The 15,717-nt window shown below is 40.8% G+C and overlaps 1 protein-coding gene across 14 annotated transcripts in view; it reads right to left on the bottom strand.

The window, feature by feature from the left end:
• The window catches only part of NEO1 (neogenin 1), a 564,730-nt gene that overhangs the window by 120,516 nt on the left and 428,497 nt on the right, over nucleotides 1-15,717 (bottom strand). For 10 of the 14 annotated variants that reach the window (XM_065558583.1, XM_065558591.1, XM_065558584.1 and 7 more), the window contains 2 exons: nucleotides 14,228-14,447; nucleotides 159-313 (listed from right to left, as the gene is read on the bottom strand). In XM_065558583.1, coding sequence (XP_065414655.1) covers nucleotides 159-313; nucleotides 14,228-14,447 — 375 coding nt within the window. The remainder of the gene's footprint in view (nucleotides 1-158; nucleotides 314-14,227; nucleotides 14,448-15,717) is intronic. The other 4 variants (XM_065558586.1, XM_065558593.1, XM_065558588.1 and 1 more) reach the window with 1 other exon arrangement.

The following is a 15,717-nucleotide window of genomic DNA, read 5'->3' as shown; positions in this document are numbered from 1 at the left end:
AGTCTAAAGCTATACTACTAAGATCAGCAAGTGCAACCAGAGCATGAAAAGCAACTTATTATGGGAAAAGGCCAGGAGAAGGAAAAGACTGTTTGCAATGGCAGTTGTAGATCTAGGTCAATGAAAGTCAGTAAGGGGTAGAAATGTTCAAGACTTACCTTCAGGCTGAGTCGCCACCTTCAGTGGTACTGAGCTCTCTCCAGGGCCATGTTTGTTTTGAGCCACAACTCTGAAAACATACACGGTCTCTGGCATCAGGTTTTGGATTGTCACTTGCATCTCTCCAGGACGACTTGTATTTTCAACACGTTCCCTTTAGGAAAGAAAAGATTTGGGCAGGAACGCAAAAGTGAAGATTTATCATTGATTACTAAAAGGATAGTTTGTACATATCTAACAAGTAATTGATATGATTAATTATATTACATTGATTACACATTAATGTTAATATGCCAAAAGCACTTAAGACAAACAGCTTCCAAGTTCTGCAGCTTCATTTTGAACAAACATAGCAAAGAAAAAAAGTTACACAACACCACAATGAGGGGAGGAGGAGGGCACTGTTTTGTTGGATTGTCTTATTCTTCATAACCAGATAATAATTCAACTTGAAAATTTGTCATAGAAGTCCAAAGCCCTGGGAGCAAAATTAAGAACTGTTTAAATTGTTTTGGTTATTAATTCAGAGGTTTTTTTTTTAAAGCATCAGTTTACGATTCTCTTTTGAGCTCAAACTTGATTTAGTTCATTCTGATATTTGGACATTTTTTGTAAAATGTTAAGGCTATGTTTGCAGTGTTGTCACTTTCACCAACAGAAGTTGGTCCAGTGAAAGATATGACCTCACCCACCTTGTCTCTGAGAAACAGTACGGCACATAATACCAAGCAGTGATCTTAGACGACCCTTACAATACCTGGCACTAAGAGTCTAGTTGTGGCCAATAGTGTATGTTTAAGTTTAAGATGGAGACTCAATCCTTAACTTTTAAAATTTAACAGATTTTTTCAGTTCATGTCACAACCTCGAAGTAAAACTTCATCCATTTTGATCAGCCCAGCAGCTTGAAAGTTCACATAAGGAAAAGTACTTTGCCAAACTAGACTGAAATGTAGTTGGCTTTTCTGAGTTTAGCTATAGCTATATATTTGAAAAGCGACATCACTGGGGACACTGACAGTGGGAAGAGCCCATAATCAGACTGTACAACTAGTTTTCCATCTGCTCTAAAACAATTTTATTCAGTCCACGTGGGACCTGAAATGCATAAAGATGTGAGTGGCAGCCTTTAAAACTTATCCAAACTGGCTCAGAGGAGGTAGGTCTATATTATAGTTAATGTGAGGGATGTGTCGAAAGGATTCTTTAGGCACCATCCACACAAACCATTGTTTATAATCACACACTTGAAAATCACTTGCTCCTGATCTTTTAAAATTTCATTTATTTTGACTGCTGTGGATGTGGTGTACGTTAGATAGACTTCAAGAGAATTTTTAATATTTTGCTGGAATTCCTTTTTAATTTTTTTTTGGTGACTGGCAAAAGATGCAATACAGTTTAAATCCAGTATGAGGTGTTGGGATTTGTTACAGACCAGCAGATGGAACTAGAGAATAGGATGAGTAACTCCCTAAAACAACACCTATCAGCAACAAGTGGGGGGGAAAACTCCAGGTAGAGGGGACTTCAATTTGGGAGACGAACGGTGAAGGCCTCATGTAGTCAGTAATAAAACATCTTTAGACTTTTCTAAAAATTATAAATGATAATTTTCTAACAAAAAAGATGTTGCACCAAACATGAAATAACTCTACTTTGGACATCTTTATGACTGATAAAGATGAATTAATCACTGGACTGGAAGTTGGTAATTGCCTGGGAACCAATGATCATGAGCTGATGACATTCAATATGGGCAAATAGAGGATACCTTCAATCAGTAATATATATACTTGCTGCTTCAAAAGGGCTAGTTTCTCAAAGTTGAGAAAATGATTGGGAGGAAAAATTTAGACAGAAAAATGAGAGTGCAAATTGGGAGTTTTTAAAGAAGAGTTTATTAGATGATCAAAAAGCCTCAATTTCAAAATCAAGAAAGAGAACAAATTTGGTTAAAAGCCCAGCCACATTTAGTGGAAAAGTGAAGGAAACAATTAGAAGTTAAAAAAAAAAAAAAAGCAATATATAAGAAATGGAAAACGGTAGATGTAGAGATAGCAGTTGATATAAATTAGAAGTTCTGAAGTGCAGAAAACTGATAAGAGAAGCTACAGACACCATAGCTGGCAGGGCTACGGACAACAAAGAGGGTTTTTTTGTTTTTGTTTTGTTTTAAAGTATATTAGGAACAAAAGAAATTAGATCAATGTTACAGGACTATTACTAGACGGAGATTGTGATGAGGTGTGCTCCCCACACTGGCCCTGCAATAGCTGAATTAGGCCAGGTGGGCCCGATCAGTTGGAGGCAGCTAATCTGAGAGACGCTCACCTGTGAGGGAGCAGCGGGGCTTCCAGAAAACACAGGAAACTGGAAGCAAAGGGGACTGCAGGGAAGGAGTCTGCAGTCACTCCCTGGGAAAAAGGGGGTGGGGCAGCAGAGATGAGTTATCTAAATTACTCCCTGGGAGGAGGGAGTGAAGAGACTGGCAAACCCAAAGGAGTGGGAAGAGCCAGGAGGGTATGGAAGAAGCTCAGTGAAAGGCAGCAAGGTGCAGGGAATGGATCTTGGCTGCTGTGTAGAGGGTTCCTGAGCTGGAACCCTGAGTAGAGAGTGGGCCTGGGTTCCCCTGCCAGCCACTTGAGGAGTGGCACTGTAACACAGTGAAGAAGAAGACTGCCTGAGACTGCTGGAGAGCAGGAACTTTGATACACTCCTCCTCACCTTCCTCTCTCCCCCCGCTCCCCCAAGAAAGGGAAACCACAATAGTGACCTGAGTCACAAAGAGGGCTGAGTCACAAAGAGGACAGCTGTGGCTCCTGAGAGCAAGAGAGGGGCTTCAGAGGAGAAACTGACAGGGTGTAACCGCTGGAAGGGGCATCAGCCTGACTTAGCTAATCCCCAGAACCACCAGGAGGCAGCACCAACCAGCAGTGAGTACAGCAACCCCATTACAGAGATAATGAAATTGTTAATAATGTTGCAAAAAGGCAAACATGTTCAATAAAGATTTCTCTTTTGTATTTGGAAAGAAGTAGGATGATGAAATACTTTCCAGTCCAGTAGTAAGTGAGGAAGTTGGACATCATCTACTAGTGAGGATTATTTTATAATCAGCCAGCCCAGATAACTTCCACCCAAGAGCTGTAAAAGAGTTGAACACAGAATGCAGGTCACACGCACAGAAGGGAGGACTGTATTCTGGAAAGTAGTGATTCCAAAGGATTTAGCAGGCAGAGTGGACAAACAAGTGAACTTGAGCTGCCAGAGTGGTGCTATGGCAAAAATGACTAATGCAATCCTTGGATGTATAAACTGGGGAGTAGGAGTAGGGAGGTGACTTTCTCTCTCTATACAGCATTGGTGAACAGATCTAGTATCCACATTTTAAAAAGGATGTTGAAAAATTGGAGAGGGAGCAGAAAAAAGCCACAAAACTGATTACAGGGCTGGAGAAAATGCCTTACAGTGCGAGATTTAGCTAAATCTTCTTCTTTTATCAAAAACGAGATTAAGAGGTGACTTGATTTAAGTACCTTCATGGGGTTCTAATGGGTTCTACAGAGCGCTTTAATATAGTAGAGCAGAGATGGGCAAACTACAGCCTGCGGGCCACTTCCGGCCCGCGGGACCCTCCTGCCCAGCCCCTGAGTTCCTGGCCCAGGAGGCTAGCCCCCGGCCCCTCCCTTGCAGCCTCAGCTAATGGCGCAATGCTTTGGGCAGCGGGGCTGCAAGCTCTTGCTGGGTAGCGTAGCTGCAGAGCTGAAGCCTGATCTGGCACTCTGTGCTGCGCGGTGGTGTGGCTGGCTCCTGCCGGGGGGCACAGCTGCCTGTCCTGGTGCTGTGGGTGACACGGCTGTAGCACCGCCAGACACCGGTGCTCCAGGCAGTGCGGTAAGGGGGCAGAGAGTGGGGATTGGATAGTGGGCAGCGGAGTTCGGAGTGGTGGTCAGGGGCAGGGGGTGTGGATAGGGGTCGGGGCGGTCAGAGGGCTGGGAACAGTGGGGTTGAATAGAGGCAGGGGTCCCGGAGGGGCAGTCAGGAAGGAGAGGGGTGTTGGATGGGGCGGCAGGGGGCAGTCAGGGGCAGGGGTTCCGGGGGCGGTCAGGAATGAGAGGAGGGGTTGGATGGGGTAGCGGGGGGCAGTTGGGGTAGGGGGGCTGGGGGCAGTCAGGGAACGGGGGGGCCAGATGGGGCAGGAGTCCGGGGGGGGCGCGTCAGGGGGCAAGAAGCAGGGGGGCTCGGATAGGGGGCGGGGGCTGGGCCACGCCTGGCTGTATGGGGAGGCACAGCCTCCGCTAACCGGCCCTCCATACAATTTTGGAAATTCGATGTGGTCCTCAGGCCAAAAAGTTTGCCCACTCCTATAGTGGGAAAAGGCTGAACAAGAACCAATGGCTGGAAACTTAAGCCAGACAAATCCAAATTAGAAATTAGGCACATTTTTAAATGGCAAGATTGATTAACCACTGGAACAAATTACCAAGGAGAATGATAAATCTCCATCTCGTTATCCTCAAATCAAGACTGGATGCCTTTCTGGAAGATATGCTTAAGCCTAGCACATGTTATGCTTTAGTCACACATCATTATTGAGCTCAATACTGGGTAATTGGCCTGTTGATACACAGGAGGTAAAACTGGCTGATCAGACCTTTCTGAACATAAGCTCTAGGAAGTGTCACCTGTGTTATCAAAGGAGAACTGATCTTATGTTTATTACTGTTAAAGCAACAAATAATAGACAGTGAAGTAATTTTTAAAAGAGATGTTTTGTAGGAGACCAGGCTAAGGTGCCACATTACCCTGTCCAGAGGATCTGTATACTCTAAGCCAGGGGTTCTCAAACTGGGGGTCAGGACCCCTCAGGGGGTCGCGAGGTTATTACATGGGGGGGTCGCAGGCTGTCAGCCTCCACCCCAAACCCAGCTTTGCCTCCAGCATTTATAATGTTGTTAAATGTATTAAAAAGTGTTTTTAATTTATAAGGGAGGGATCGCATTCAGAGGCTTGCTATGTGAAAGGGGTCACCAGTACAGAAGTTTGAGAACCACTGCTCTAAATGATATAAAAAGGCAAGTAATCTGAGCCACCTCTGGTTGAACTTCAATATCTTGTCACAATGCTAACCTTTAGTGAGTTGTATTCTAGCTGGGAGAACAGATTATGCATGTCTGAATATTATGGCAACCAGAGGGGCTAGTGCCCACAAACTCAGCAAACATCAATCAGAGCTACAAAATAGCAGAAAATGTCTCTACAGATACATTCAGTGTGGGAGTATGGTATTGAGGACTGTCTTATCCAGCTCAAAATTGAAAGGAATCGTTAAAACCTAAAAATCACCGATAGTTATCACCTTTATTTTCAAACACATTTCACTTTTTTCATGTGAATCTTTGGCCAGCTGGGTGTTTTAAAAATATTATTTAAATACTCTGTTTTGTTTGAAAAAGGCAAATTCTTCAAATTAAAATAAGATCAGTATTACAGTAGTAGACATCAGCAACTGCCCCAGTGAGTTAATAAAAGGAAAATGTTAACATTGTGTTAATATCATCCTTTCCCTCTTGATTAGTGCACTTTGTTTAACTCTGCAGCAGAGGGCAGACAATTCTCACACGAATGATTACCTGCAATTAACTCATTTGTGCTGAAGAGGGAGAAACAAAGTTTCTCTCATACAATTTTCCCCTCTTTCTCCGCACTGCCTTCAGGTCTGGTTTATATTATGGAAAGACAGTGCAATTAAACCAGTTTTAAAAAAAGATTTTAAAAAAGTTTCAGCTAGTTCTGTGCCCAACTGGAGACTGGTTTTCAAAACTGTTTTCAAAACCATTTATGCTACCACACTACCACAATATTATGCTCTGCCCCCACTGAGGAAAAACCATGCTTCCTAAAACCAGTTTTTAAAATCAGTTTATAAAAATAGTTTCCCAGCACTGTCTCTTTGGTAGTGTAGAAGGAACCTTAAAAGAACACATGCAACTTAATTTTTAATCTACTATTTTTTAAAATTTCACTTTGACAGAGTATCCTATTAATATGTTCTGAACTTCAAAAAATACTTTTCTCCTCTTTTGATGTTTATAGAGGTCTTTTCAGCAAGAGAGGAGCTGACTGACCATTCAGTAAAACTGACTGATCCCAAAGTGCTATAAAACTGGAAAAACAGAGAAATAGTTTTTCCCAAATAATTTTTCCAGTTACAGTAGGTACAAAATTTTCAGTTGGCAATGCGATTTTGCAAATTGATGGGGTCCCTTTATAGCCTACATTGTATATAATGATTGGTATTTAAAATACATAGAACAAGTGTAATCGGACCAATGTTGTTCAACAGCTGTGAATATCTCATTGACATGCAAAATATATCACATTTTATCACCCAAAGGTAAATGTACTCACTAGTTTTACCTAAAAATGTAACACTCAAGTTATTTTGCAAAATTATGAAAATAAAATTCTTGTAATGGAAATGGAACACTTATTAACCAGAAATTTGTTAGGTGGATATGTCAAAGTATTATAATTTTCAGAAATAACAGGGACTGTGCCCTCTATCACAACAGTATGGTAAAAATATGTTGAGATAAGACTAAGTGCTACATAAATCTCTCATTTATACTCTTTCTTAGAGAGTCCTGAATACCTTTACGAGCTCCAATGTGTTTAGGTACGCATAATAGGTAACATAACAGATGTCTGATATGAATAACTATATTACCCAACAGAACATTAAGGCTATCCTATCTCACTCTATCTAAATTCTCAGACAAACAGCTTTGTAAAATGGATTTAAGATTGCAAATAGCTATCAATTAATTTAGGAGAAAAAAGGCCTCAAGAGAATATTGTCATTTTCTCAAAAAAAGCTACAAATGCTAGCCTGGAAATTCAAATTTAACGTTACACTTGACAGAATCCAAACATTAGGAAAGTATTACTGAAACAGCAAAACCACCCTAGCTCTGCCTCATCCCCATTCCCTGCAGACTTATCCATTGTACCCACATGGAGACATTTTGCTGGAGATATTAGGGGGAAAAAGACTATTTGCAGAGTTTGGAATCGGTAGAGTTGAATCCTGGAGTAGATGGAGTTAGTATTGTCCATGTATTTGGTATATGCAATTTACCCCACTATCTTGTACCATTAGCTACCTAATTTATGGTCCACCTCCTAAGCAGTCTGTAGCCCTGACACAGTGTTTATGCAAAGTTTCACAGTATGAAAAAACACTCTGCACTTGAAACCTTGTAAACTTTGGGAAACTAACTTGATTTCGGTCATTTGGAATCTCCTTCCTTAGAGGTTTTTAGGGTCAGGCTTGACAAAGCCCTGGCTGGGATGATTTAGTTGGGGATTGGTCCTGCTTTGAGCAGGGGGTTGGACTAGATGACCTCCTGAGGTCCCTTCCAACCCTGATATTCTATGATTCTTAGTGAAGAGACAAAAAGGCGGGTACGACTTAGTGATTTTTAAGGAAGGCAGTACTTTATCTTCCGTGGGTACATTTAATGCCCCGACTATAGCGACATGAAGTCACGTGCCACAATTTAAATGTAAATCCATCAATGCACTTCAGTTTAAATGTAATTCCATCAATGAAAGCAGGTCACTTCTCTATACTGAAGTCACTGATGTGAGATGAAGATGATGGTCATGGTTTGAGGACAAAGTTATCTCTGGTTTTCAGTTCAGTGATACAGAAGCAGAAAAGATGGCTTCTATAGATTTCTACAATCGTGGGTGTGTGGTTTCAAGTCCAACTATGATAATCCACACAGCCCCTCTTGCCCACATAGCTTCTTCTTTCTGCTTCCAGATCCTACTATTAGAAGAGAAATATTGTACACTGGGGTGGAGGCACTTAAATATTTAGTGGATTTATCTGGGGAATAGTTCCTAGACCATTAGATAGGCCCCAACTGCTCACTGCCTCCATCTGGCTCTCTCTGATCACTCACAAATTAGTACAAAATGTGACACAAGGTACTCTACTGCCTTCCCCCTCAAGACAGCTTCCCATATCTATTACCCCCTAACATTGCATCTGTCAGCATTTGGACCATGTGGAATTTATATAATCAAAAACTGCTTTGTAATTATCAGGAGTACTGAAAGCAGACACAATAGCTGTCTGCATAAGTAGTTGCATTGCAACTCCTTGTTTTCAGTTGTTTATTTTCTATAACTTTCAGCTCTCCTTTTTAAACTTATTCTCTGACTGAGAGAAATTGATGAAATGAAAATTGATTCAGCTGCTTTGGAATATGAGGAAAGTGGAAAATATAAGCTCCCCCCCCTTTTTTTTTTTGCAACCTCTTTTTGAACAGCTCTACAGATGAAGCAGCTGGTAAGTGAAAGGTGACATTTGGTATGGTATTACTGCTCATGAGGAGTGCCTGAGCATTGCAATGAAAAATCATGCTCTGATCATTAAAAGTATATTTTGCAGTCTTATCATTAAGCTCATAAAGTGAGCAGCTAAGGTAGGCCAAGCCATATCTATGCGTGGCTCACTTCACTGTACAGAGAAATTCAATGAAAGTGAATCATTGGTGGATGGGCACTCTGCAGGAACCATCTCATTTGCTGCTCATCTTGTATAAAGTAAAAGCTGCACACACGATTATAGTCTGTCATTTATGTAGGACAGGGTATTCCAGTGGTGTCCAGACAAACAGTTTCACATTATGGAATTTTTTTCCTACCAGTTTTTCCTCTTTTTCCTGTAGGAATTCTGTTTAAATAGCTATGTGAGAAGAATGTTACGTTTTCACTGTTAGTCACACAGAAGTCAGGAAATGACAATGTTGAGGTTGCAAATTCAATTGTCCCTTTTTATATACACACTAAGACATAGTCCTTAATTACAGGATCACATACTGTAACAATGAATGGGACTAATAGCAGAGTAAGGTACTACTCAAGGGTATCAGAATTTGTCTCTAAATTGTTAATATACATACTTGGTAGAAAAGACACCTCTCATGACCTGGTTTTCAGAAGTGCTGCAGCACTATTTCCACTGAAGACAAGGTGGATGAGGTAGTATATTTTATTAGACCAACTTCTATGGTGAGAGAGACAAGCTTTTGAGCCACACAGAGCTCTTCATTTAGGTCAGAAGAGCTCTGTTTGTCTCAAAAGCTTGTCTCTTACACCATCAGAAGTTAGAACATAAGAATGGCCATACTGGGTCAGTCCAAAGGTTCATCCAGCCCAGTGTCCTGTCTACCGACAGTGACCAATGCCAGGTGTCCCAGAGGGAGTGAACCTAACAGGTAATGATCAAGTGATCTCTCTCCTGCCATCCATCTCCACCCTCTGACAAACAGAGGCTAGGGACACCATTCCTTACTCATCCTGGCTAATAGCCATTAATGGACTTAACCTCTATGAATTTATCTAGTTTTCTTTTAAACCCTGTTATAGTCCTAGCCTTCACAACCTCCTCAGGCAAGGAGTTCCACAGGTTGACTGTGCGCTGTGTGAAGAAGAGCTTCCTTTTATTTGTTTTAAACTTGCTGCCCATTACTTTCATTTGGTGGCCCCTAGTTCTTATATTATGGGAACAAGTAAATAACTTTTCCTTATTCACTTTTTCCACACCACTCATGATTTTATATACTTCTATCATATCCGCCCTTAGTCTCCTCTTTTCCAAGGTGAAAAGTCCTAGCCTCTTTAATCTCTCCTCATATGGGACCCATTCCAAACCCCTAATTATTTTAGTTACCCTTCTCTAAAGGTGGTCCAATAAAACCTATTACCTCACCCACCTTGTCTCTCTAATATCCTGTGACTGACACGGCTACAACTACACTGTGTATTTCCACTGAAGTCATTCCAACACCTTTAAAAGTCAAATCATAAAGCAAAGATATATTGATTCATTATGATTTTGAAAACAGTACAAGTATTAAAAAATTATACATGTGCACTTAAAACTTAAGAAAAAATGTAAGATATTGTTTTATTCAACAAATAGAAAGTGATCATGTGATTAAAGACGGTTTCATAACAGATATGCAAGAGGGGACAGAGTTACCTTTTCACATGCAACCTTAACATTGGGATTTCATAATTTCTGAGTAATTAACTATGTAATTGTAACATTCTCTTAACATTTTAAAAATTGGATTAACAAACAATTCTGCAACAAACCCATAAAACTAGTCAAATAAGTCAGTCCGCATCAAAAAGTTTAATGGAATACCCATTGTCAACTTCACCATTCTTCTGTCTGAATTTTTTTTTAGACTACTATTGTTAGAATATCTAAGATTAGTGTGACAGAGTTTCAAGAAATAATTCTCCCAATTTTTCAGTTTATTTTGTGCATAATCAGTTTCCCTTGTTCGTTTGAATCTTTCCCCACAACAATGGACAGAAAAAACATTTAAACAGGAAAATGTAATTGCAAGTCACAAAAAAAATGACCAAGGGACTCAGTAACAAACTAATAACTGAAATTAGCTTTAGCTAAGAATTTTAATTTTTTTTTAGTGTGTATTGTATTTTAGAATAGAGATGGTCTCATAACCCACCTTACATAGAAAAGAAAAGTACCTTAAGGCTGTGAAATTCAAAGGGTATTAAGGGGAATTCAATGGAAGCGGGGTGTGTGTGATTCCCTAGGTCTCTCTGAACATCCCAGCCTTAGTGTATGTTTGCTATCTTTCATTGCAACATTGGAAGTGGAAATATGGAGGAGCTAGTACTATGTGACCAATCTGCTTTCTGAACACCATCAGCAGTCCATGCATCTCAGCTTGAGAACTTCTGTTCTTATTCGTTGTTTAAAAAAAAATTGATTAGATATGAGAGCATCCCATTTGTTGCCCCATATCTCCCAAATACCTTTTAGAATCCTATCACAGGATTTGTTTGTGAAATTTCAAGTAGATTGGTTTAGGTAAAGTGAAGTTAGTGACTGTATGCATGACAAGAGTCAAGCATTGACTGGAGGACTAGCTTCAGGCTCTGAATTGAAGATTAGTTTCATTTTTAACGAATATAATCCCCTAATAAACAATCTGGGTCCAGATCTGATGCATCCAAGGGTGCTGAGGGAGTTGGCTGATATGACTTCAGAGCCATTGGCCATTATCTTTGAAAATTCGTGGTGATCGGGGGAGGTCCCAGACAATTGGAAAAAGACAAATATAGTGCTCATATTTTAAAAAGGGAAGAAAGAGAACCCCGGGGAACTACAGACCAGTCAGCCTCACTTCAGTCCCCGGCAAAATCATGGAGCAGGTCCTCAAGGAATCCATTTTGAAGCACTTGGAGAAGAGGAAGGTGATCAGGACAGTCAACATGGATTCACCAAGGGCAAGTCATGCCTGACCAACTTGATTGCCTTTTATGATGAGATAACTGGCTCTGTGGATATGGGGAAAGTGGTGGATGTGATATATCTTGACTTTAGCAAAGCTTTTGACACGGTCTTCCCCAGTATTCTTGCCAGCAAGTTAAAAAAGTATGGATTGGATGAATGGACTATAAGGTGGACAGAAAGCTCAACATGTAGTGAACAACAGCTCAATGTCTAGTTGGCAGCCAGTATCAAGCGGAGTGCCCCAAGGGTCAGTCCTGGGGCCGGTTTTGTTCAACATCTTTATTAATGATCTGGATGATGGGATTAATTGAACTCTCAGCAAGTTCACAGATGATACTAAGCTGGGGAGAGAGGTAGATATGTTGGAGGGTAGCGATAGGGTCTAGAGTAACCTAGACAAATTGGAGGATTGGTCCAAAAGAAATCTGATGAGGTTCAACAAGGATAAGTGCAGAGTCCTGTACTTAGGAAGGAAGAATCCCATGCATCACTACAGGTTGGGGACCGACTGGATAAGCAGCAATTCTGCAGAAAAGGACCTAGGGATTACAGTGGATGAGAAGCTGGATATGAGTCAGCAGTGTGTCCTCATTGCCAAGAAGGCAATGAGGACACACTGTATTAGTCCTCATTAGGCTGTATTAGTCCTCATTGGGCCGTATTAGTAGGAGCATTGCCAGCAGATCGACGGAAGTGGTTATTCCCCTCTATTCAACACTGGTGAGCCCGCACCTGGAGTGTTGCGTCCAGTTTTGGTCCCCCCACTACTGAAGGGATGTGGACATATTGGAGAGAGTCGAGTGGAAGGCAATGGAAATGTTATTATGGGGTTGGGGCACATGACTTAGGAGGGGAGGTCTGAGGGAACTGGGCTTATTTAGTCTGCAGAAGAGAACAGTGAGGCAGGGTTCCAAAGAGGATGGAGCTAGGCTGTTCTCAGTGATGGCAGATGACAGAACAAGAAGCGATCGTCTCAAGTTGCAGTGAGGGAGGTCTAGGTTGGATATTAGGAAACACTATTTCACTAGGACGGTGGTGAAGCACTGGAATGGGTTACCTAAGGAGGTGGTGGAATCTCCATCCTTAGAGGTTTTTAAGGCCCGGCTTGACAAAGCCTTGGCTGGGATGATTTAATTGGTGTTGGTCCTGCGTTGAGCAGTGGATTGGACTAGATGACCTCCTGAGGTCTCTTCCAACCCTAATAATCTATGATTCTATGACTCCATGAATTATTTGCTTAATTAAGTTCAATAGAATCAAAATTCAGCCTAACCTGGATAAACACTGGCAACTTGTCAGGTCATGCCTAATTTGAATATTATAAGGCAGATAGCAACCACTCTCGTTTTTAATGAGAAGGCATAGCATTTAGAGAAGATGATTGTCATATCTTACTTTTAATCTAGTTCATTACATTTTCTTTTAGCTTCTTATTTAAGTTACACAAAATTTTCTAGCCATAGGTACGCAGATCTCCAGGTCCAGCTTTCATCTCAGGATCTCAACACTTTACAAATGTTAAATTACATAACACCCTTCTAAAGTAGGTAAACATTATTATCTTTATTTTGCAGAAAAATACACGTATACAAAGAGATTAGCAGCAGAATCTGCAGGAATGCTGACTGGGGCTGTGTCTACCTCACATGAGGTATGTTTACACTGCAATAAAACACCCAGGGCTGGCCTGTCAGCTGACTCAGGCTCATGGGACCCAACTTGTGGGGCTATAACATTGCAATGTAGATAAAGGCTTGGGCTGGAGCCTGGGATCTGAGACCCTCCCCATTTGCGGGGCCTCAAAGCCCAGGCTCCAGCACAAGCACAAACATCTACACTGCAATGTTATAACCCCACTGCCTGAGTCAGCTGACATGGGCCAGCCACAGGTTTTGTATTGCAGTGTGGACGTACCCTTAGGCACTGATCCAGCAGGATTCTTAAGCAAGTGCCTAACTTTAAACACAAGAAATCCTACTGAAGTCAGTGTCATGACTCACATGCCTAAAGTTAAACAAATGCTAAAAAAACTTTGCTGAATTAGGGCCACAGCAGAATTTGTGTGGGCCAAACTAAGTGAACTATAGGGGGTATTAGCAGCTAATCAACCCCTACCTACATGGTAATTTTTAATTTTAATGGCAATTGTTGTACGTAAAGAAGTCAACAGTCACCAACAGTTACCACACTGTAGTATCTGGAATCTGACAGTATGTCCTTGGTTTTAGAACATGATAATTTCTGCATTTCAGATATTGTGGTGTGGTATCTATTGACTGTTTAAGGGCTAACGTGGTGCAAGAGATTACCACACTATCAGCATCCCATAGGGGGCGATAAAGTCCACAAGCACTTTTAGCTATTAAGCAGTCTGCTCAAAGTATGCAACCGACCCTTTGCAATGATTCATAACCAGGCTGGTGCCCACTTCACGAACACGCTTCAGTTTGAAAACTACCAATGTTTGTTTTTCAAGTATATTTCATTTGTCCCTTGAACATTTAGCCCTGGAACAAATATCAAAGACTGCTAATTCTAATTGTTCCCAGTAAAACTTTGGCAACCCCTCTAGCCCTTCAGCTTTTGGACACTGTATGGAACCATTATACATATATTGTTTGCCCTTAGAAACTAGTGTGAGGGGACAGTATTTGAGATGTGAAAGGATGCAGAAAACTGAATTCAATCCAATTCACAAGCAGAGGTCTTTACCTGTTTATACCTTCCTTGGTGTAGAATACCGTATAGGTGAGGTTGTCTCCATGAGGATCTGATGCTGGTGTCCGCCACGTGAGTTTGATGAAGCGAGTAGAGACGAGAGAGGCCACGACATCCCGAGGAGCCGAAGGCAATGGTCCAGTTGTAGCTGGTGCTAGATGGTCAGTAGTGGCACTGGTCAGTGAAGTGGGAGGTAATGTTGGGATGGCAACATCTTGTCATGTGCAAACATTGGGGAATATGAAGGGCAAACATCACGACGGTTTAAAAAAAGAAAACAGAAAAAAAACAAAAGAAATAAACAAAACCACGATGGGAAACAAAACAAAATGAACACACACACAAAAGGCCATTAAACTGAAGGTTGACATGCAGGCAAAAGGTAACTACTGAAAACTAATGGGAAATATTAAAGGACACATCATTGTAGAGCAAGCAGACCAAATCTCCATTGTAATGGAAGTGGCAAGGGAAGGGGAAGGGTGAGAATTGAGGAAAAATATCACCTCATAAGAGGACACGTCAGTGCCCAACAATATTTTTCATTTTTTGTAAGAAATAAAAAAAAATCAACTTTCATTTGCTATTCAATAGTACAGTCAAACCTGATTTTCTATTTTACTTTGTTAAAATGTGGTATTAATTTGTACTAGACTCAGTTATAAAAGGTATTCTTTGGATTATACAAATCTCATTGAAGAGGCACTGCAAGGTTATCCAGTTCTGATGGGCAAATTATGAAGTAGGTTAGCAGAGTTCCAGTCACGTATCAAACTATAGTGTCACCTACCTGCTGCATAGTACCATGTAACTGGCATCTGAAGGAGTTTGGGGTGTAATACAGTCACTACATCTGACGCAGTGATATTCTTCCTATGAAATTTAGACAGGTGCTCCTATCTTCCACCCAAATCAGGTATTTCTCTCCAATAACTAGTTTATTGATTTTTAATTACAATTTTAAAGGGTATTAACAGAACCACACCTAATATTGCTTCATGAGATGAAGAATGCTATGTAAACTTTGTTGTCGAATGTCTTGTATGTCATCAGATATGACACCTCTATAGCAATGCTGAGACAAATCCCTTGGATTAATATATTAAAAAGTGGTAAACTGTAATCTGATGCATGTTAATAGCAGCAGCTACTGTATGTAAATAGTTTTATGCTAAATCCCATTAAGGGAATCCATGCAAGCCTCCACTAAATCTAGTGCTAATATTCCGTGAAGGAGAAGCCCAGTTACATGCAGTACTATAGACTGTGCATGCAACAACTCTGATTGCTAAAGTCACCTGACATTTTCCATTACAAGATTTTTTTTTCAGTTGCTTACAACTTTATTAAAAACTTAAACCATTCAGGTTGACTTGTTTTTGGAAATGTCATCTAAAACGGTTCAGCCATTTCCAAAAATGTGGTTAGGGAATAATACATGTTTTTAACATTCTTACAAACATTTTGTTGAGAAGTCATAGTGC

Source organism: Chrysemys picta, chromosome 10 (assembly GCF_011386835.1).
Source record: "Chrysemys picta bellii isolate R12L10 chromosome 10, ASM1138683v2, whole genome shotgun sequence".
NCBI classification, from domain to species: Eukaryota; Metazoa; Chordata; order Testudines; family Emydidae; genus Chrysemys; species Chrysemys picta.
The sequence above is the reverse complement of the archived record's forward strand: the minus strand, read 5'-3'. Positions and strand labels throughout refer to the sequence as shown.